Below are 21,273 nucleotides of genomic sequence, written 5' to 3'. Positions count from 1 at the left end.
CGAGAGCCACTATACCCTTGTGGGAGAGTGGGGAGGCCAGTATCTTTTTGCTATGCAAATATATATACATGTGTATATGCTGCCAAAATAAGTCGGTGAGTCTGAGACCTACTACAGAAAAGAACAATGAACTGATCACTTAACCTTTCTTCCACTTCAAATGAGCTCTGTGTTTACCCGGAGGGTTGTAACTTAATTAAAAGCTACTGGTGATGAAGAAACTGCATTTGAGTTTCACAAGCTTGCAATTCATAAGCCAGCCAGAGACAAAATCAGTCAAGAAGTTTATAAGGAAACATTGATGATAATGATAAGGTCAGGCCCCTACAGAACACTTACGTAGCCTCGAAAGATGAGTACAAAATGCACAGGGAGATCAGCTCGGTGCTTTGTGACCACCTAGAGGGGTGGGATAGGGAGGGTGGGAGGGAGATGCAAGAGGGAGGGGATATGGGGATATATGTATACATATAGCTGATTCACTTTGTTATACAGCAGAAACTAACACAACAATGTAAAGCAATTATACTCCAATAAAGATGTTTAAAAAATAATAAAATTAAAAAAAAAAAGAATTCCTGAATGAGTTAAGTGCCACTGTTGTTTGCTAGCACACACACTCAGTAGCTGGCATGTAACGGTCACAGGGACTATTTCGGAGAAGGGCATTCACAGACAGGCAAGTAAGCAGAAGTCATGGGTGGTATCTAAGTTCAGGGAAGCATTTGTAGCATTTATGATAAATGACAGCATCAACATCCTTTAAATGGAGAAAATTCTATTTCCAAAGCTTAGTTTGAAAAATCATCTCGAATCCTTTGTAAATTCAAGTAGGTGAACAAATGGAGGGTAGTATTATCATGACTATTATAAGAGGAAATTCAATGGGAGGCAGGTATTTTTCTGAGCTCAATAAATATTTTTTACCAACAAAAGAGATATTTCATGGAATAAGGGGAAACTCAAACTTTGTATTAATGCCTTTGAAAGGCAGGATTTGATCCTACTTACATATCCCTGAGTGAATATTGATTTTCCCAACTTGGATGGTTTCCCTCCAGAAATTCCTAGACAAGTACTCCTTCTAGAAGTGATCAGGCCTCTGGAGAGAAACCACTGCAGAACAGACTGAATGGTCAAGATGTAAGGATGCTAAGGTTCGCCAAAGCCAAAACTTTCTCTATTCCTCTGCTCCATGCCAAATGTACTCTCCTCTCCTGTCACCAAAAAGAAATAACAACAATAGCAAACTCCTGTTTTCCTTAGGACAAGGCAAACTTTGTGTAAAAGTCTCTAAAATTCAACCATGAAGTGAGCGCTAAGTCCCTACCACATGAAGGAGAGAGAGCAGGAGGGTGACAGTCAAGGGTAAGATGGGATTGCCACCCTCTTCTCCCAGGACTTAAGGGGAGGAAATCCGCCAGCTGTATCTGTCAACAGGGCATTTATCAATTATGTCATTGAGATTTAGATAGAGGTGCTGGGAACACAATGATAACGACTAAGGAATGTTACTTTTCTTGGTTAAAAAACAACAAACTTGTCTTAAGAGTCAAGCTGCCCTCCCTGAGTGTATAAGTCCTACTCAGTCCTCAATAGAGAGAACTCTTCTCACCACAGAGAGAGAGGTCTCGGTAGTAAAAGGAATTACCTACATAAAGGGAGGGTGGGAGGGAGAGAGACGCAAGAGGGAAGAGATATGGGAACATATGTATATGTATAACTGATTCACTTTGTTATAAAGCAGAAACTAACACACCACTGTAAAGCAATTATACTCCAATAAAGATGTAAAAAAAAAAAAAAAGGAATTATCTACAGATTCAACCTGAACCCCTTAAACTGGCGTTTAAGTTCTTCTGAGGCCTACCCACCATTACTTACTCACATGCTTGATTTCAACCACATACAGTCTTCTGAGTACTCCCTACATCTCCTGAATTCCAGGCTTGGTCAGAGTTTTCCCTTCCCTTGGCTTTCCTCCCATCACTTCTCCTACTCCTGGAATCCTTTTATCAAGGATCAGCCCTCACATCACCTGCTGCACAAAGACCCCCTCACACACCGGCGGGGGGGGGGGGGGGGCTCTATCCGGCCTCAGGATTCCAGCAATGCACACAGTCAGCATCCTTTCGTAGACACTGCTTGGACTGTCTAAGTTCCTTATCTTGACTATGATCTCCCAGAGGACAGAGACCATGTGATAAGCCTCTGTGTACTCATTAAAGTATCTGGAAAATTGGCAGGTAAAAGAGAAGAGCATCCATGATAGAAGCCCAACTTGGTGCTGCAAGGTACTAGCTGTGTAGCTCTGAGCAAAGTATTTAGCATGTCTGCATTTTAATGCTATGATAAAAAGAGTACCCACAGGAAAATGCATAGGGTGGTTTCAAGAAGTAACTTAGGTAATTCATGGAAAGGGCCTAGAACAGTGCCTAGAATTTAATAATCCCTGAGTAAATGCTGACTATCATTACTATCAAGTAATTCCACTCTTCTGATACTACCCCAAAATTATAAAAGCAGTAGTAAAAGGATGATAAACAATTACATTAGGAACTTCTTCAAGCTCATGCTTGAGTTGGCAGGGCACTGTTTGTGTGTGTGTGTTTTGTTTTTGTTTTTGTTTTTTTTCTACAAACGGCTTTAACTTAATAATTGGCCAAACTAAGAGAAACTTTAAATCCTTGCCAAGGTGGCTGAAGCTTGAATTTGGTACCTGGGGATCCTAAGCTGATTTTTTCTTTTCCTGATTACAAACTGATGCTTCTAAGTAAAACTCTTACTCTAAAAGGGTTAGTCTCCCAAAATCAAGGGCCTGGGAGTTATGCCAGCATCCATCTTCCAGCCCATGGTGAATCCCAACGACTGTATTCTAGATAGCATTCCCTCTACTACCAAACATTCACTCTTTCAGATGTTCATTCTGCTGAATTTGAAGCCTGAAATTCTTTCCCTTCAGGATATAAACATACACGATACTTATCCATCCTCTGCCAAAAACAAGAACATCATCATCACCGTTATAATGAGCATGACAATAATATATTCTCACTCAGCTCTTCGTCTTCCCTGGAGGGTCTTACATATATACACTCAACTGCATTCCACAATCTGCTTTCTTGGGAAGGATTATCTACATCGTCTCTACTTTAGTTCATTCTTTATCATTCATTCATCTATTCATTCATCTATTGCACTCCACCTTTCAACCCCACCTCTCTTGTGAATCTACCCTAACAAAGATCACCAATGACCTCTGACATTGCTTAATTCTAGATTGTTTTTCACTCCGTAAAATCTATTCTGATTATAGAATTTGGTGCTATTGATCACCCCTTCCTTCAGCATCCATGAAAACACTTCTCCTGTGTTTTTATCTTTTTTGGCTATCTCTCCTTAGCCTCTCCTATAATTTCTTCCTCTGCTCTGCATGTTGGTATTCCACAGGAGTCCCTGTTTTCTCCTTTTTGTACCCACTTTCATGAGGCATGCAGCCTACTGACATGGCTTTAACTACCACCTAACGGCTAGTGACTCCAAATCTAAAGTGTGATCCCAGACCTCTCTCCTGACCTTCAGATGAATGTATCTGACAACTAATCTCCATCTCTGCTTGAATGTTCCTAGATATCTCAACTTCAACTGGTCTAGAACTGAACTTAGTATTTGCTACATGCACCTAACCCTCTTCTTACAGCTATGTCCAGCTCCTGTATTTTGGATTGTTAATCTTGGCTGCTTGAACCTGAAGGCCCTTCCTGCTCATTTCTGGCTCATCTGAGCACCCACTCCTACCACCCCACTGTATTCATTATACTTCCCCATCTAAATCATCTGGTCTGCTACTGTTACCAAAGAGCTGGATGATGTAATGTACATCAAATGGATGGATGGATAAAGAAATGGATGAAGAAATGGGTACAATGGGTAGAAAATCATGCAGAATAACTTGTCCCAACCTTTTCCACTAAAACGTTGCTCATTAATAGGGTAGGGAGCTGTCCTTACCACAAATGCCTGACTGGTAGAGGTGTGTGTTTCATGGCCACGAGGGCGCCACCCCAGTCTAGGAACCAGACATTGTACTCTTCATCAAAGATCTGGAACAACAACAACAATGACAATCATAGCAACGCCTTACATTTGCATAGTGCTTGACAGTTTACAAAGTTTTTCACATATATTGTTTCATCTAGATTCCGCCCCTGCCAACAACCCTATCAGGAAGTTTGGCAAGTAATGTCATCCCCATTTAATAGATGAGGAAATGGGCTTGTAGAGAACAAATAATTGTCCCTCGGCTACTCAAATGGCATTTCCAGGGCTCTTTCCCCTAGTACTGTGAGCCAGTGTGCCACAAGAGGTTCAGGCAACAAGATGCATGCTCAACTAGATAACTCAATGGAAAATATGACTTCAAAAACTTCCCCTCTTTTCATCTGAGTAACTGACTACTCAGCTTTCTCTTTCTCATCTTTCCAAATGAGACGTTTGCTAATTTATAAATGGTGTCTTATAAACATTTATAATGTTTATAAATTATCTATGAATTTAAAGGACAATTCCTTTTAGACCTGTAGACATTATGATCTACGTGATGACTGAGTTCTCAGACTTAGCCACCACCTCCTAAGTTCCCATGCAAGTTGGATGAAGACTTAAGTTTAGTGCTAGGGGATCCTCACTCTAAATGCTCACTGGGACACCATGCTTTCTCGGACCCAGAGTTACTGATTCTTTGGTTTATTTGTCCATTACCTATTCACCCATCCACTCACTCATTCACTCATTCAGTGGATCCATCCATCCATCTACACAGGCATTTACTAGGCACCTACCAGGATGCAAGTCTCAGAGCCTTAGTTTAGACCTAACCCCACATATAGCAACACTTCTACAGTTTATGACTTTTAAGTCTCCAACCTAAGACAGGAAGAATATTTCTCCACCGGAGAACCAGTTCTCTCCTCTAGATCATCTAGATGAAAGTGGAATTGGAGACTTCCTCTAGCTCTTAACCACTAATGGTGGCTCTTACAGCCTGGATGGAGAGGTTGGGGTGGTGGGTTACGTGAGAAGTACTAGAAGGGGTAAGAACGTATAAGAAGACTTAAAAGGGGGAGAATAGGAGCGGTGTCTCCTATAAACACGCCCTAGGGAACACCACAGAGGAAAGTAAATGGACTCTCAGGCCTAAACCTTTCAATTGGTTTTATTTCTCATATTTGCCTTTAAATGCCCACACTAATGGTGAGCCTTATTGCACAAAAGACTTAAGGGGTATTCATTTATATGTCAGATATAAACATAGACTCTGAGCCTGTAATGCTAGCTTTTCTCGCCAGAGCTCAAAGCCACGTAACAGAAACACTGGACTGAAGTCTGAAGGTAAGGACTACAAGAAGATTCTTGGCACTGAGGAGGAGAGAGAAGTTATTTTCCTCACACTTTCCTCTCTGTTGTATCATTCTGGCCACGGCTAACTCTTGCCCTGTCCAGCGATGTAGTGGAAGCTGGAATCCTAAGTTGTTTGGGAAAAGAGAAAAGAAAACCAAAGTGGTGACAACATAAGGAAAGAATGTAACCGTGGCCACCTGGCCAGGTGAGCTATTTCTTGTGTTGGAGGAACAATGGTTTGTCTGTTGGGAGCTTCTAGACCAGAAGAGTTTACATTCCAGTTGCTACCCCATTCGGCACTTGTAAGAGAGTATCTTATATTTTTAAGGTATGTTCTTATTTTATGTGTCTTTTCCTCATCCACTTGATTCCCTCGTGGGCAGGAATCTTAACTTATTCTTTGTTGTAGGCCTTACAGCAGTTAATATAGGACTTGTGTCTAGTAGGTCCTGGGTAATTTTTTTTCGACGGTGGTAGTAGTGACAGTGGTGGCAATGGGGGTGGCGATGATAATGTTGGTGATGGAGATGACAATCTTCACTAAGGGACCCAAACAGAAGCTTGTGCAAGTAGATTTCAGATGGTGGCTTCACCTTCATCGCTAAGACATTTAGTGCTCTTCGTCCTCCTCAGATAGAAACCTTCTCACCTTTAAGACTTAGTAAAATGCCACCTCTTCTTGTGAAGCCTTTCCCAGTTTCCCCAAGGAGAATCAATTCCTCCCTCTTCTGCGCAAGCAAATAATGCCACTAAAATAACGCAATCGCTCTAAACTACAGTTAGTTATTTATGAACCTGTCTCCTCTGCTTAATTCTGAGCTCCACGAGGAAAGGGACTCCAAAGTATTCAACTGCCTCCTCAGGTTTATACTTGACACCCAGGTGACATTGTATAAATCTGTGTTGTCCAATATAGTAGCCACATGAGACAATTTAAATTTAAATTGATTAAAATAAAACATTCAGTTCCTCTGTCACACTAGCCACTTTGCAAGTGTTCACTAGCCACATGGGACGGTATAGATGCAGAACATTTCCATCACTGTTCAAAGTTCTATTGGACAGTGCTGCAAGAAAAAGTTTGTAAAACTGAATTAATTTTTCATGTGGTCATGTAACTATTAAGCTGTCTCATACTTAATAAAACATGGGCCTACATAATACTGAAGCCATCACAGACTTCCACGGCTTTGCTGGTCTTAGCATTCTACCGCCTTCCTCTTGTAGATAAAGAAACAGACCCAGAAACGTAAAGACACCTACTTGCCAAGACCCCGTGGCACATTAATGATAGAAACTGTTTTATTGGCTGCATCTACTCACACCGGCACGGTAATTCGCATCTGGTGACTGTTCCATACATGTTGCTGAATGAAAGAATGAACAAATTGGGAAAATCCCAGTTTTTCTTATGCCCTGCCCAGCTCTTCCCATGTTACCCCATTGCCCATCTAATCTGCCAGCTACATTGACCAAATAGAAGAGCTGCTTCAGTTTTTTTGCACCCAAAAAGTCATTAACAAGCCTGAGAATCTATAAGAAAGATGTTGGCAGAACTTGCCCTAAATGGCTCCTCCCTGCCCCCGAATCTCCCAGTTACCTGTCTCCATGTGTTGCCCCCATCGGAAGAGATGAACATGCTGATATCAGTATATGAGAGCTCTGGACCAATGTTGCCTGAAACAGAAGCAGATCATTTGAAATTGTCAGGCGGTTTACAGATGACGTGTGCTTGGGGTTGGGTGAGGGGGTAGCAGAGGGTAAAGATTTTCCAAGTTATTTTTAGAATAGATTCGTACAGTCAGTCTTTGATGCCGTATGAAAAACCCAGCAGGAAGATAACCTAACACGGGAAAAAAAATGAATAAATAAATAATATGACAGGGATGCATCTTTAAATGGTAACACTCAAACACCAAATATGGATAAGCTTGGACCTCTTGAACTACTCATTCATACCATTAATCTCTTGAAAATTAATCCTGATGGTGGCAAAGAGTAAACTATCATGCTGCCTCTAGGAACACCTTCCTCCTCATGTATAACTTTAGCCTGTGAAAAACTGGTGTGTGTATGAGTGTGTGAGTGTGTGTGTGTGTGTGTTTCCAAGTTAAACTTGCCAATATGTTTCTTGAGTGCCAGGCAGTTGAGTAGTCCATGAGTATAGACTATGTAACGAAAATTATCCAGTGCCCAAAAGAATATGACAATATTCAGCAGACCATGGCCATCCAGCATGGCAGGAGAAGTCACCTGGTTTATGCCCAGCCTGACTACACTTTATCCCTTCACACTGTTTCTTCCTCTCCCCTTCTTTTTCTTCCCCTTGTATTAATACTTCATCACCTTGTGGTTATGCTTACTAAAAACAAGAAAGTGGTCGGGCTTCCCTGGTGGCGCAGTGGTTGAGAGTCTGCCTGCCGATGCAGGGGACGCGGGTTCGTGCCCCGGTCCGGGAAGATCCCACATGCCGCGGAGCGGCTGGGCCCGTGAGCCATGGCCGCTGAGCCTGCGCGTCCGGAGCCTGTGCTCCGCAACGGGAGAGGCCACAACAGTGAGAGGCCTGCGTACCGCAAAAAAAAAAAAAAAAAGAAAGTGGTTAAGATTTCCTAGTCTATCTATATTGCCCAAGTTTGCCCACACAGCCCCTGAGCCCAGAACAGTGCCCCAAACTTAGAAGTGAGTTGCTCAATAAATAACTGTGCAACAAATGAATGAGTAAAAAAATGAATGAATCATGTTCTGATGTTGATGTGCATTTGGGGGGGTCTTGAGAAGCAGGAAAAGTACCCTAAACATGTAAGAATTTACCACTGAGGCTGATATGTTTTCTTTAAAAATAGCATGAAGGGAATGTTAGCTCCCTTCACATCAGTAGCCTAAATAAGAGCACAATAAAAATGCAATAATGAAAATGTTAATTGAGCTGCTGACACTTAATGCTTCAAGATGAGAATTTCAAGGCAGGCTACAGCTTGTCAAGCTCCCATCGGCATCAGGGAGCACACAGCTAGCCAACTTGCTTTGACACTCAGGCTTCCAAAAATACCTCTGGGGCTCAGGGCTCAGGCAGTCAGTATCAGTGGGGTGGGGACAGGCATGGTGAGCGGCTTTGAGGAGATGTGTCTGGAATTTGGAATTCAACTCTTCAGATCCAGGTTTTAGAAGACACAGATGAAGAAAGAAAAGAGGGACGGGGCAGAAAATGTCAACTTGAGTCTTTTAATGATGGCTGCCTGGGACATTGTGCTAAGAAGGATCCTGAAGCCATATTTGGTTTCAACAGAATAGAGTTCGGTGATCTATTAGTAACGTCTACCAAGGGTGGTAGAGAGAGGGGGAAGCAGGTGTAAAGTCCCCCTAGAGCTGGAATCTGCCAGCCCTGTCATGGCTTCTTAGGCTCTGTCTCATCACCTCTTACCCTCTTCAGGAGCCGGTTCTGCCTACATCTTAAGCCTCTCTTTCAAAGCTTGACCCAGATTGATTTTGGAGGTGTGGTGGTGGTGAGAATCCAAGGCTCCCAGTGAAGACTGTTTTGGAAGTATCTTGGGTCAATTGAAAGGATCCCTGAAACAAATGCATGCTGCTGATCACAGGAACTAGAAAGACAGTTCCCAGAGGAAAGGACAGAGAAGAGGTGTCCAGGATGATTTGATCTTTGAACATGTTCAGTCCCTAAGTGGACCTGTGGGAAGGAAATCTCTGATAAGGGAGAGTCAGGGTTATGGCGTCAGAGAAGAAAGATCTGAAAAATGTGCCTCACTGGCTAAAGCAGAACTGGAGGGGGGCTTCCCAAGGTGGCCTCTAGCCAGATTGGAGGGAGAGGTAGCTGGTCCCCGCTGAAGTGATGTGATAGGAGGGAGAAATGGGGAGAGGGATGGAAAACGGGGAGCTCCTCTCAGCAACAGCTTAGCCTGGAAATCACAGAGGTGCCGCTGCCCTTTTGGGCATGTGTAAACAACACACTTTTAAGCCCTACGTCCTCCCAGGGCTACCTTTCTCTGCTCCTTAGTTAGATACGTGTAAAGGAAAGAAAGAAAGAGAGAGACAGACTGAGAGAGAGAGAGAGAGACCGAGAGAGAGAGAGAGAGAGAGAGAGAGAAGCTTTTAACATCCTCTGGGGTTAGAGATGCTTCTCTCATCGCCACTGATGCCCACTCAGGGTGATTAAGTGCAGGGGGAAGCAGACAGTGGGCAAGCCACTGCAGGAAAGGAAAGCACCTCCATGGAGGGGGCAACACAAGGGTACGAGCATTCAGAATGTACAGGAAGCATGGCAGGGAGCCTGGGGTAGCTGTGGAGCGGGCATGTGAAGAGGCTCAGGGCTAGGTCTGGCTGAATGGCTACTGGACAGACTAGACTTGGAGCCAGAGGGAGTGTGAGTGAGGCACAACACCTGCCCCCTGCCCTCCATCCTTCAGCTGTAACTCGAGGACAAGAGTAATCGCCTTTTCCACATCATAGGGCCATTGTGCAATCAAGGCTAGGAAAGTGCTTTGCACACCTTAAGGCCCTGGGAGGATGTGAGGCCTCGACGACTAGCTTGAAACCACAGTGGTAAGGATAGTAAGAACCCTAGTGCTTCTTTTTTTTTTTTTTGCGGTACGCGGGCCTCTCACTGCTGTGGCCTCTCCCGTTGCGGAGCACAGGCTCCGGACACGCAGGCTCAGCGGCCATGGCTCACGGGCCCAGCCGCTCCGCGGCATGTGGGATCTTCCCGGACCAGGGCACGAACCCGTGTCCCCTGCGTCGGCAGGCGGACTCTCAACCACTGCGCCACCAGGGAAGCCCAACCCTAGCGCTTCTCGTGGCTAAAAGCAATTGGCAGTCTCTCCAGACTGGAATTCCATCTGCCTCGTGAGATGGGCTCAACAGGAGCCTCAAACAGGGACAGGACAGGGGATGTCCTGTCATCCCCACAGCTTCCGGGAGCCCTCATCTCAGTGAGAGGTGGGAGGACGCAGTGAGGAGTGGAGAGGAGAGAGGCCGGGATCACTGACACCTGAAGGCAGGTGAAATGCATGGATGTGGAAAAGGATCCTGGAGAGACAGGCTCCATTCAGGCCAATGAAGCCATCCTAGGATAACTTCATAATTATTCTCCCGATAGCGAACAGCCTTCCAGGGAGAGCTGGCAAGCAGGGTAAGGAGAAGCTGGGAATGAGAAGGCATGTGCCGGTGACCTAGCACTGGCTTTTCATCAGGATCTCGTCAGCTGGGTTATGGTCCTCTCAATGCAAAGCACCATACAAAGTTACAAGAGTGACAAAGGGAGAGAAAAGGAATTAGTAAATTCTCATGTATATGGACAAAAAAGTTTCAGAATCCAATCCTTAATGTCTATGTGTCTGTTAGTTTACAAAGACTTAGCACTAGAGTAATTTAGAGGCACGTGATGGTCTCAGGTAATAACAACCACAACTAACCTACCTGGCTATGCTCTGAGCCCTCAGCGGGATCTTCCCTCTCTAATTCTTACAACACACTCACAAGGCAGGAAACAAAAAAAACCAAAAAACAACTTCATTTGCAGGTGAGGAAAATGAAGCTCTGAGGTTAAAGAACTAAGCCAAACTCATAAGGCTCGTAAGTGTCAGAGGTCAGCTTGGCAAGCAGGACTACAGGGTTCCTGAGTGCATTCATTCATTCCGTGGATGCAGAGTGAATGCATATTATTTATGGATCTCTTGAAGGAGATGTGCAAACCATACTCTCCTGGTGTAAGAAGAGCAGTTCTAAATTTCTGTAACATTAACAAGGATAATAGGTGACATGTATTGAGTATTCGATATGTCCTAGGCACTGTTCTGAACACTTGAAATCCATTGCTTCATTTAATACTCCAATTCCGTTATGTTGGTATTATCATTCCCACTTTGGCAATGAAAACACCAACGTTCAGAGTGGTTAAGGCACATAGAACAATGCCTGACTATATAGTTAGCATTTATATTTATAATTGATTACTATTTTTCAGTGTTCCTTCCACTCCAGTCCAGGGTCTCCTATAGGCCTTGAGGAGAGGCAGAGAGCACAGCAGTCCCAGAGCTGGGAGGTCCAATGAGCATGGATGATGGTGTGTGGGGTTCACTCCCCCCAGCCAGGAGGACACCAATAGAGCCTGCCCTCATCTCTCACTGTCCTGGGCTCCCTGAAGCCAGTGGTGTTAAATATGGTGGCTCCAGTTCCTACCGGGTGCAGGGGAGTAGTCTGAGGTGTCAGAAGGCTATGCTAGCTGTCAACCCGATTCGAGTGGATGGTCGCTGGTGGTGTTCAAAAGTTCACACAGTTGGAGGCTTGGAGAAGGAAGTCACGTCTACGAGAGCAGTAACGCCAGCGGTTGGAGCTTCAGGTTGATGAGCGAAAACAGACTAAACCATCTCAGCAAGTTGCTGTGAATTTATCTGCTTTCATTAGAAAAATAGCTGCCTCATAGCAGAGCTCTAACTTCGAAGATTAGAGGCCTGCCTTGCTTTATGCCATCAACGTATTCCTGCAAAGGTGTGTGGAAATCAAATGCATGCTAAGCAGAGCACTTTCCCCCAGAGACTTTCATTTTCATCTCGGAGTTGTTTTATCTTCATTTCTGATAGACGTTCAGTGGACAGTGCATCCAACAATACAAACTGGAGTTTTTCTGCCCTTTCCCCCAGGCTCTCAGCCAAGCGGTTACTCATGTGTAAACAAACCTTTACACGCACCAGAGACCTCCTGATTAAAAACAGCTCTGGGGTGAAACCCTTGGTAAAGAATCCTCTGTGTAAAAAGAAAACTACCCCAACTTATACTTGGTGAGCTAGGAAGTTCATATACCACGTTTTCTTAAAGTGAGAATTCCCTATTACAAACAACCTTTCTGATCTACCAGTTCACTTGGAGAGGAACTCTGGCCTCTTGCTAAGCACAGGGTACTGCCCTGTGACCATGTGAGATGTTGCATTTACCAAAAGTTGCAAGTGTCTGGAGCTCTTTTACTGGGTTATTAGATTGGCCTTGGAGTCCCACAGATCTTGCCTATTTTCTGGGAAGAGTGCCCATAGCTTTTATCTGATGCTCAAATGATTCCACAGAGGTCGTAACATATTCCAGAAGCCCTCAGTGAGGAAGAAGCCCAGGGAATGTCTTCCTTACCTGTGGCCACCACGAGCCCTGGAGCCGTCTCCTTGCTGGAGATTCTCCCTGAGGAATACGGATTTTCAGAGATCTGCAAGTGTAGATGTAGGGAGCAGAAGGGCTAAAACAGAGGAGGAGAAAGTGGCTTCATTCCAGGAAGCTCCTGACATGCACCCCTGCCCCACAAGATATGGGGCTCCCAGGTGTTCAGCTTCCAGAAACAGCAAGGGTTGGATGTGAGCCACTCACTTAGTTTGGGGCACAAGTCGTCTCTCCCTGAACAGCTGATATGTTCACATCGCAAGCTGCCCTGAGCACCATTCACAGGCCCCATCCTGTCCCTGTTCCTGTCACAACTGTAGGCTTCCCCTCTCTTCCTCACCCCTACCCCATCCATCAAGGTCCAGCTCATGGTCAGCCTGATAAGCCTCCCAGACCATTCCTTCCCACAGGATGACACTGATCTCCCATCACTGACCTTGCCCATCATGCTCTGCTCCTTGGAGCCCTAACGGGCCACTGGGAGCGGTGAAGTGGGGAGGTTAAGTGAGAGCCTCAGGCCCTCTACCCTCTCCTTCAACCAGATGGTCCCTGTTTCTGCTTTATGTATTTGGTTCCTGTTTATAATTTTACTTTGAATTTTACTTAAAATGTTTGAAGCCATTATTTGAAACTCACAAGTTTGTGTTCTTTATTCATTTACTTATTTATCCCTTTTTGAGTTTCTTTAAAAGGATTAGGGATTTATAGACACCCTATAATAAATAAAAATAAACGAATTGTGAAATTGGGGAAAGGAGAAAATTAGGTTAATAAGATGAATCCATGGGTAAGGTTTGTGGAAAAAAAATTCTTGCTGTGACCAGTTCTTGCATGTAGGCAGGCATCTGTCTCTGACCTTCCTAGGACCCCAAATCAGAAGCATGGAGCTGGACTGAAAACTACAAAAGAGGAAAGGCCCTGTTAATCCTATTTACCACTATATTCCCAGTTTTTAACATAATGTCTAGAATATTCAGTAAGTGGCAAAAGGCAACTTTTTTTGCAAAGGGGAAACATAACCATTTCTGGGACCTCAGAAAATTTTCTCAAATAGGTCCTCTTTAAGAGGGCACTGAGAGTTGTGAATTTCACTGTTAATTATCTGTCTTCCCTCCTCACGTGGAGCTGTACCTCCATGGTGCCTACCCCAATATTCCACACAGCTGGAACCCTGGGAATGCTGAGAGATTAACTCTGTCCCATGTGGACATACCAGCCTGACATTCCTTGGGCTTCCAAGGCAAACTTTGCTTACCTTGCCCACCATCAAGCACTTATCATCAAGCACTGTATCATACCAGCATCAGCTAATAGATATTTACCACTACTGAGTTCTGTCTGGGACCCTTGGGCACAGGCTCTTTCTCTTATGTTTCTTTATCTTCCTAGGAGTTGGAGCACATAGTATATTCTCAGTAAAGGTTTGTGGAATTCAACTGAACTTTCCATCCAAGTGATATGGCAGTCTGAGTCCACAGGTCAATGCCCTGGGACCTGTAGGACATCCCTGCTCAGCACCAGCCAAGATCCTAAGCCCTCCCTGATGGAAGAAAGCCCCCGTTGAAGCACCCCCAGGTAACCAGCCTGCCCTGTGGTCTCACATGAGACTGGGGGACTGACCAGCAGGCAGTGTACTGGGCTTCCTCTCAGGTCCACGTCTGGAGCTTGCAGGAGGCGCCAATCCCTGCCCTTGTTGTAAGTGATGTATGTCTTCACTTGGTCATCCACCTTCTTGTTAGCCAGGAATATCCCTTTGATACCTGCTACCTAGGAAAAAGGGCGAGAGATGGAGAACAATGTTGGGCCAAAATGCCTATAGTTTTGGAGAGGCCCTGGGAGAAGCCCCAGCATTTCCCACAGCATGTGGGGGTACAACAGAGGAAAAGAGGAGCAACATGGTGAGAAATGTCACGTGCCACGTGGTCTCCAAAAGAAGTTTAAGTTCATCTCTGCTCCTTCCGCCCCCACAAACCAGATGTCCCATCCCCCTGTTATTCATGTGCTTTGCCCTGGCCTCTGGACTTTGTTCAGAGGGCTTTATCCTTAGTTAACTATCAACACTCCCTCTGGGTGTGGGAGTGGTTGGTAACAACTGAAGGAGTTACTCCTTCTAGAGAACATTTGGGATTAACAGATACAGGCTACTATATATAAAATAGATAAACAACAAAGACCTGCTGTGTAGCACAGGGAACTATATTCAGTATCTTGTAATAACCTATAATGGAAAAGAATCTGAAAAAGAACATATATATGTATATATACATACATATATATGTATAACTGAATCACTTTGCTGTACACTTAAAACACTGGAAATCAACTATACGTCAATAAAAATTTAAAATAAATAAATAAAAACAGAGAACATGGGATTTTGCTCAGGAGGGGCTTGTTGACAGGTTTTCAAGGCATCAAGGTATAATCTGTAATGGGAGAAGTCCAGGTGCCCTGATTAATAGTGAGGTGGACATTTGGGGGCAGGTGACCCAGCTTGGCGACCTGGCCCCTGTCACTGGCTGTGCCACCAGCTCACTGGGTGACTTTGGATAATTCCCATATTATCTTGGGTCTCAGCCAATGGTCATTTTGAAAGAGCCCTTCCCTTCCTTTCTTTCCTCAGTCAGCTGGCAAAGGATACAACAGATAATGGAGAGCACTCTTGCCAGTGTTCCGATGTATTGGGATTTGCACGCCCTTGATATTCTGAAGGAAGATGCGTATCGCCACAAAACAAGTAGCCAGAGAATGAGGATATTTATGATCCAGAAGCGTTCGAGAGTAAGTACAGATCTGACTCACTTTTATTTCTTCTATGCCTACATCTGGGCAATCAGAAGAGATATTTAGAATGACAGCAATCTATGTCAAGGAAACATTCCTTTGACTTCTGGTTCAAGTGCCAGGATTTTCCAAAGGAAAGGTAACTCAAATTGTTTAAATATATATAAATAAGAGGTAGAATGGCAGGTTTTCTGGATTACACTCAGATATCTCAAAATTTTAACTGTACTTATCCCCATTATTGGAGGGTCATCATGAATTGAGGTTTACTGCAGTTCTGAGAGGATGCCAGTGGGAACAAAAGGAAGGAATTTCACAGAAGTGAGTTCTTTTAATGACATAATTTACCTGATGAAATGAGAAGTGCTTTTCTTTTTTTTTAAGTAACCTGACTGGCCTTGAAAGAGAATAGAGAATGCCAACCCAAATACAAAACAACAAAGAACTACAAAAATGGACAGAGGATGTCAGGAGGAGAACAGTGTTATCTGGGAAGGACACCACCAGGGGAATTTGACAAAAGGCCAGTGATGGAACTGATTAGCTTCCTAATGTGAACAGAGGGTGGGTAAGGACAGAAGCCAAGGTGGGGAGAGGGGCAGTGTTGTCAGAGTTATGCCCTTCCCCAGAGGTACCCTCCCTGCCCTAGCTGCTTAAAGTCAGTGCCATTTCAGGAAGGCCGGCACCTTACACACTCAGCCAAGGGCTGTGAGGCCCTCAGATCACCTCGGTCTTTAAAACCAACTGCAAAGTTGTTTCTCTCCAACCCAATTACCAATAATTCCTCACAGAAAATGGAATCTGTGTTTCCTTAGAACCTTCTGCCTGATGGAGGCCCTTTGCTATTCTCTTTAGACACAGAGCTGGTGTCTTTTCTGATGGAGCACCAGATAATGATTCCATAGAACTCTTTCCCCTAAGCCAGCCGCCTGCCCCCAACAGGTACCCAGGGCCTTGATATCGAATTTCTAGAACATATACGGGTCAGAATCAGACTTCTGTCTGTCACCATCATCCCCTGCCTCCTAGCTCGATACATTCTAGCGTGAATTACTAGCCACTTAGCTGCTTCTTGTGTTCTCTGGATGAGCACGTTTGGAAAATATAATATGCCAATATTATATTACCATATTCCCACTAAGAACTCCACCACTCAGACGGCTATTTTCTGTGTGCCTCACATAGTCTGAGAGCAAAATCAGGAGAATGGAGACTGAAAATATATAGAAGGAGAGATTCTGAAGGAACCCATCTGCACCTCTGAAGGTGTTTCTCCTGTAGTTGCACCTAATGCCAAAGCAATCTCAGTCCTGTCTGCCTGTCTGGGGGAAAGAAAAAAAAAAAAAGATAAAACACTTCCCACTTGTATTTGGATTGTTCAAAGCCCTTACGTTATTGCTGAATTGCTTCTTGGCTTCATCTCTTGTGTAAATGGACTGTAAGTTTGGAGGGCACTTTGTTTTTTCTATATCTTAGGCCAATAGCTTTCAAACTTTTTGATTGCAATCCAAGTACGAAATACATTTCTGTTGGCGCCTAACAGACTCATACCCATATATGCATGTATGTGTACACACACAGCTACATAGATATCTGACACAAAAGTTCCATGAAACACTACTTACCTTCACTACATGCAATGTAAAGGAACTGGGGAATGAAACACACATTTTAACTCTTCTCCATCCAAGGAGGTATCTGGAATCTGATCAACTTAAAAACATGCTTCTTCCCACTGTGGTTTGAAATCAGCAGCATAGCTGCTGCTGTTAGCCCCAAGAGTTCAAGGAGAAAGGCACCAGCTTGTAAAGTGGTCCCCAGAGAAGAGGGTAGTACAAGGCCCCAGGCCTGCATGGCCCACTTTCCCTCTGGGAATCAATTTGAGGCGCAAAGGGACACTGACAGCAGCCCCTTGGCAGAGCACTGAGTCCAGGTGGCATGATCATCTGACCCTCAGCCCATGCCCTCAGGACAAGGAAGCCAGGGCTCTGCTGAGAAAAGCAATTACCATGGTTTGCCTTGGGCTGTGCCTAGAGTTGGACCTGTTGTGAGGGGCTGATGAAGGTCAGTTGGGGAAAATGTCCCCACGGGGTCTATAAGTAGCCATCTGTCCAAAGAAGGGTAATGTAAGGTCATGATAAAGCAGTGGGTGGAGGGCAGGCACTAGAGACACAGAAAGCAATAAAACATCAATAAGATGAGCAAAGAGGCCAGAACACTAAGGGTGGCTCAGAGTTTCATTGTACGCATCCAGGTATCGTGAGCTCATGATAATTAGTCATTAGGAAATTTAAACGAAACTAATGAGGTGCCACTAGGACCCTAAAAGAATGTCCAAACACACGTGTGTGCACACACACACACAAAACTGATAATACCAACTGTTGTTAAAGATGTGAAGCAACTAGAACTCGCATACATCTCTGGTGGGGATACAAAATGATACTGCCACTTAAGAAATGGTTTGGTGGCTTTTTATAAACATACACTGAGATTCAATCTAGCAATTCTACTCCTATGTATTTACCCACGAGAAAGAAACACCTATGTTCACATAAATGTTTATAGAAATTTTATTCATGATCACACAGAACTGGAAGCACCTTGAATGACCTTCAACTGGTGAATGAATAAACAAACGAGGATACATCCAGGCAATACGGTATTACTCAGCGGTAGAAAGAAAGGAACATCTCTTGATATTCAACAACATGCGTGAATCTCAATGTACTATGTGAAAGAGGCTAGGCTCAAAAGACTCCCTTTTTTGCATTCATATGAAAATGTAGAAAAAATAAAACTGGAGAGACAGAGCGAAATCAGATTGGTTTGCCAGTGACTTTTGGTGGGAGGAAGATGACTACAAAAGGGCCATAAGGGGCTTCCCTGGTGGCGCAGTGGTTGAGAGTCCGCCTGCCGATGCAGGGGCCACGGGTTCGTGCCCCAGTCTGGGAAGATCCCACATGCCGCGGAGCGGCTGGGCCCGTGAGCCATGGCCGCTGAGCCTGCACGAACGGAGCGTGTGCTCCACAAGGGGAGAGGCCACAATAGTGAAAGGCCCGCGTACCGCAAAAAAAAAAAAAAAAAAAGGGCCATAAGAGGGATAAGAGGGAATGTCGTGAGACAATACCTTATATGTTCAATGTTCTATATCTCGATTATGGTGGTAGATGCACATACCTCTGTCAAAACTCATAGAACCAAAAAGAGTATGACCAAAAAGGGTAAATTTTACTGTACATAAATTATACCTCAATAAAAAAAATGAATGTGAAAAAAATGTATAATAGGAAGAGCCTGGGCTTTTTGGTCAAATTGACATGGGTTGGTTCAAACACAGCGTCACCCTTTACTAGCTGTGTGATCTGAGCCAAGTTACCAAACTCTCTGCACCTCTGTACTCTCATAGGCACAATAGGGAATGGTATCTCCCACAAGGAGTTATTGTAATAGATAAATAAGAAAGAGTATATATATCATTAAGGGTTGTGCTGTCCAATACCATAGCCACTAGCCACACAGGGCTACTGAGAACTTGAAATGGGGTCAGTGGGACTAAGAAACTGACTTTTAATTTTATTTAATTTTAACCAATTTAAACTGAAATTAAAAAAAAAACTGATGCCTGATCCAGTTATTGGCAAACTTTTAAGTATGCTTGGAATAACTTGGATATGTGAATCGACCTCTTCTACTGTAAATTTTATGAACTATAAATGCTGATTAAGTATTTCTGGTGAAAATTTAGCGTATGAATTGAGATGCTTGAGAAGTGTAAAATATACCCAGGATACTGTAGACTTAGTATGACAAAAATTATAAAATGTCTCAATAGTAATTTTTCATACTGAGCATATACTTAAATGACAGTATTTTGGATATTTTGGTTAAATAAAATATAATATTACAATTAATTTCACCTGTTTCTTTTTACTTTTTTCTCTTGATTTTAAAGTGCGTGTGTAGCTTGTTATATATTTACTCGACAATGTCAGTTTAAGGCATTACCTGGTATGCTGTTGTTAGTATTATACAGAGTTACAAGTTGGATGCTTGATCCAGGAAAATATTGAAGAAAATGCAGCAGCTCAGAGAATGTTTCTACAATATAACTGAAAGTGTTGCAAAGAACATTTGTTACCTGATTTACCAGTGGAGAACATCTAGGAAGAAATGCAGTTTATAGTTAGAGATGTGAAAAAACCACAATAGAGCTCTGTATGAAAAGAGTGTCATAAGAATAATGGTGAACACACATAATGAACTGCATTCATTGTCAACATCAGCCTTGTTTTGATGGAATGGCTCTGTTACCTTAAAGAAGAGATCATTATTTGGCCTTCAAGAATTATTTTCTCCCCTGATTATGTAATTACAGCCATGACAAGACTGCACTCTGATGAAGGGACTGGACAGAGCACAACAGACTCCCTCTTCAGCAGGAAACTGCTCCAACAGACCAGGAAATGAACAATGCCTCGCCTTAGATTTTAGGGAGTTGGGTGGGGTTGATCCCCTTGGTCTCCAAGGTCTCTCAGTGCCAAGACCTACAAGGTGTACTTCTCAAATAAATTCTCACTTTCTTTGTCCCCTTTCCAATGGCAAGAAGAGGCTTGAGAGGTCCATGTGGAAGACAGAATGACACAGTAGTAGCTTTAATCAGCTGTGGTCAGCTCAAGCCACCTCACATCTGTGTTAACTAAAGGCATCTCAGACATTTCAGACAAGGGCAAACAGATGTAACACCCTGTCACATTGTAATATAAAGCTTTACATTAACTTGGCATAGGCACTGCCTCGCGTATACAATTATCATTTGCTAGATGTAAGGGAAAACATAGAGAAATACCAGCCCAGAGAATAAATGCCCGACTCTTCAGTCAAGCTCTTTACTAGCATCTTCATAGCCTTTACCCCCACTATTCTCCAGGGTCATTCGACATTCTAGGAAAATGGACCTCTACTCATCAGACTCTGGTTCTCTTCTTATGCTGGACTTTACCAGGCATGCCTTTCTCCCATGCTCTAGCAGTTCATCATTTAAACCTACTCTTCTGCAAGTCTCCCCAAATTCATCAAGTTAGAATTAATTTTCCTCTTAGTGAACATGCAGGAATCGCACCTCTAATACAAGTCAGACTGTGATCACTACCCTACTAGAGTCACTCACGTCTTTCCAGGAGATTTTGCGTCTCATGCACCAGCCTCATCAGGCAAAATACATTTCATGAAAGTGTGTTACTTCAGCTGAATGGAACACGAAAGCTCACTGTTTCTTCCGGCTGTATTACTCAAGGGCATTCAGAGTCCACAAAAATTATAGTCTCTTTGCTAACTGGCCATATGGTACACAATCTCAGTTTCTGTGAGAATCTCCAGTGAAGAAGGTTAAAGTCTAATGACCCCTAGAGACCAATTAGATTGGGCTTAATCTCCAAATCACAGAATGTATACCCAGGTGCAAAGCAGCATCACCCTCTAAAAACCTGCAATATGGTCATGGTCTAGATAGTGTCAGGATATAATTTATTCCCTTGGTATTAAATGCCTTCTAGAATCTGAACCCCAACTACTTATTCAGCACTCATTCTTGTCCCTGACAACCATCTATTCTACGCAATTAGACTGGCTAGCTCACGGACTTACAAATCTACACTGCCTCTCCAACTCTTGGCTTATGCCATTCTTGACATTTGGAATGCCTTCCACTTCTTCACCTCTTCCTCCCCAGGGCAAAAGTACTGATAACCGGATTGGTAACACTGAGAAAAAGAACTGGTCTTTTACAGCACATCCCTAACTCAACTATTTTGGGGATCTGCCTGCAAAGATCACATCCTCTGCACCACAATGCTGTGGTGTTACAGAGACAGGCTTCCATGGGAGAGCTTTTTATTTTTTTTTTAACGTCTTTATTGGAGTATAATTGCTTTA

The 21,273-nt window shown here is 43.6% G+C and overlaps 1 protein-coding gene across 1 annotated transcript in view; it reads right to left on the bottom strand.

Annotated features, from left to right (window-relative positions):
* Positions 1-21,273, bottom strand: part of SORCS3 (sortilin related VPS10 domain containing receptor 3) — a 588,390-nt gene that overhangs the window by 77,064 nt on the left and 490,053 nt on the right. The window contains exons 10-13 of the mRNA XM_029245625.1: positions 14,176-14,322; positions 12,532-12,634; positions 7,001-7,077; positions 4,012-4,103 (exon numbers count right to left, since the gene is read on the bottom strand). Of these exons, the coding sequence (XP_029101458.1) occupies positions 4,012-4,103; positions 7,001-7,077; positions 12,532-12,634; positions 14,176-14,322 (419 nt within the window). The remainder of the gene's footprint in view (positions 1-4,011; positions 4,104-7,000; positions 7,078-12,531; positions 12,635-14,175; positions 14,323-21,273) is intronic.

Source organism: Monodon monoceros, unplaced genomic scaffold (genome assembly GCF_005190385.1).
Source record: "Monodon monoceros isolate NGI ecotype Baffin Bay Population unplaced genomic scaffold, NGI_Narwhal_1 Super_Scaffold_4, whole genome shotgun sequence".
NCBI classification, from domain to species: Eukaryota; Metazoa; Chordata; class Mammalia; order Artiodactyla; family Monodontidae; genus Monodon; species Monodon monoceros.
Note: the sequence above shows the minus strand (reverse complement) of the source record. Positions and strands in the feature narration are given on the sequence as shown.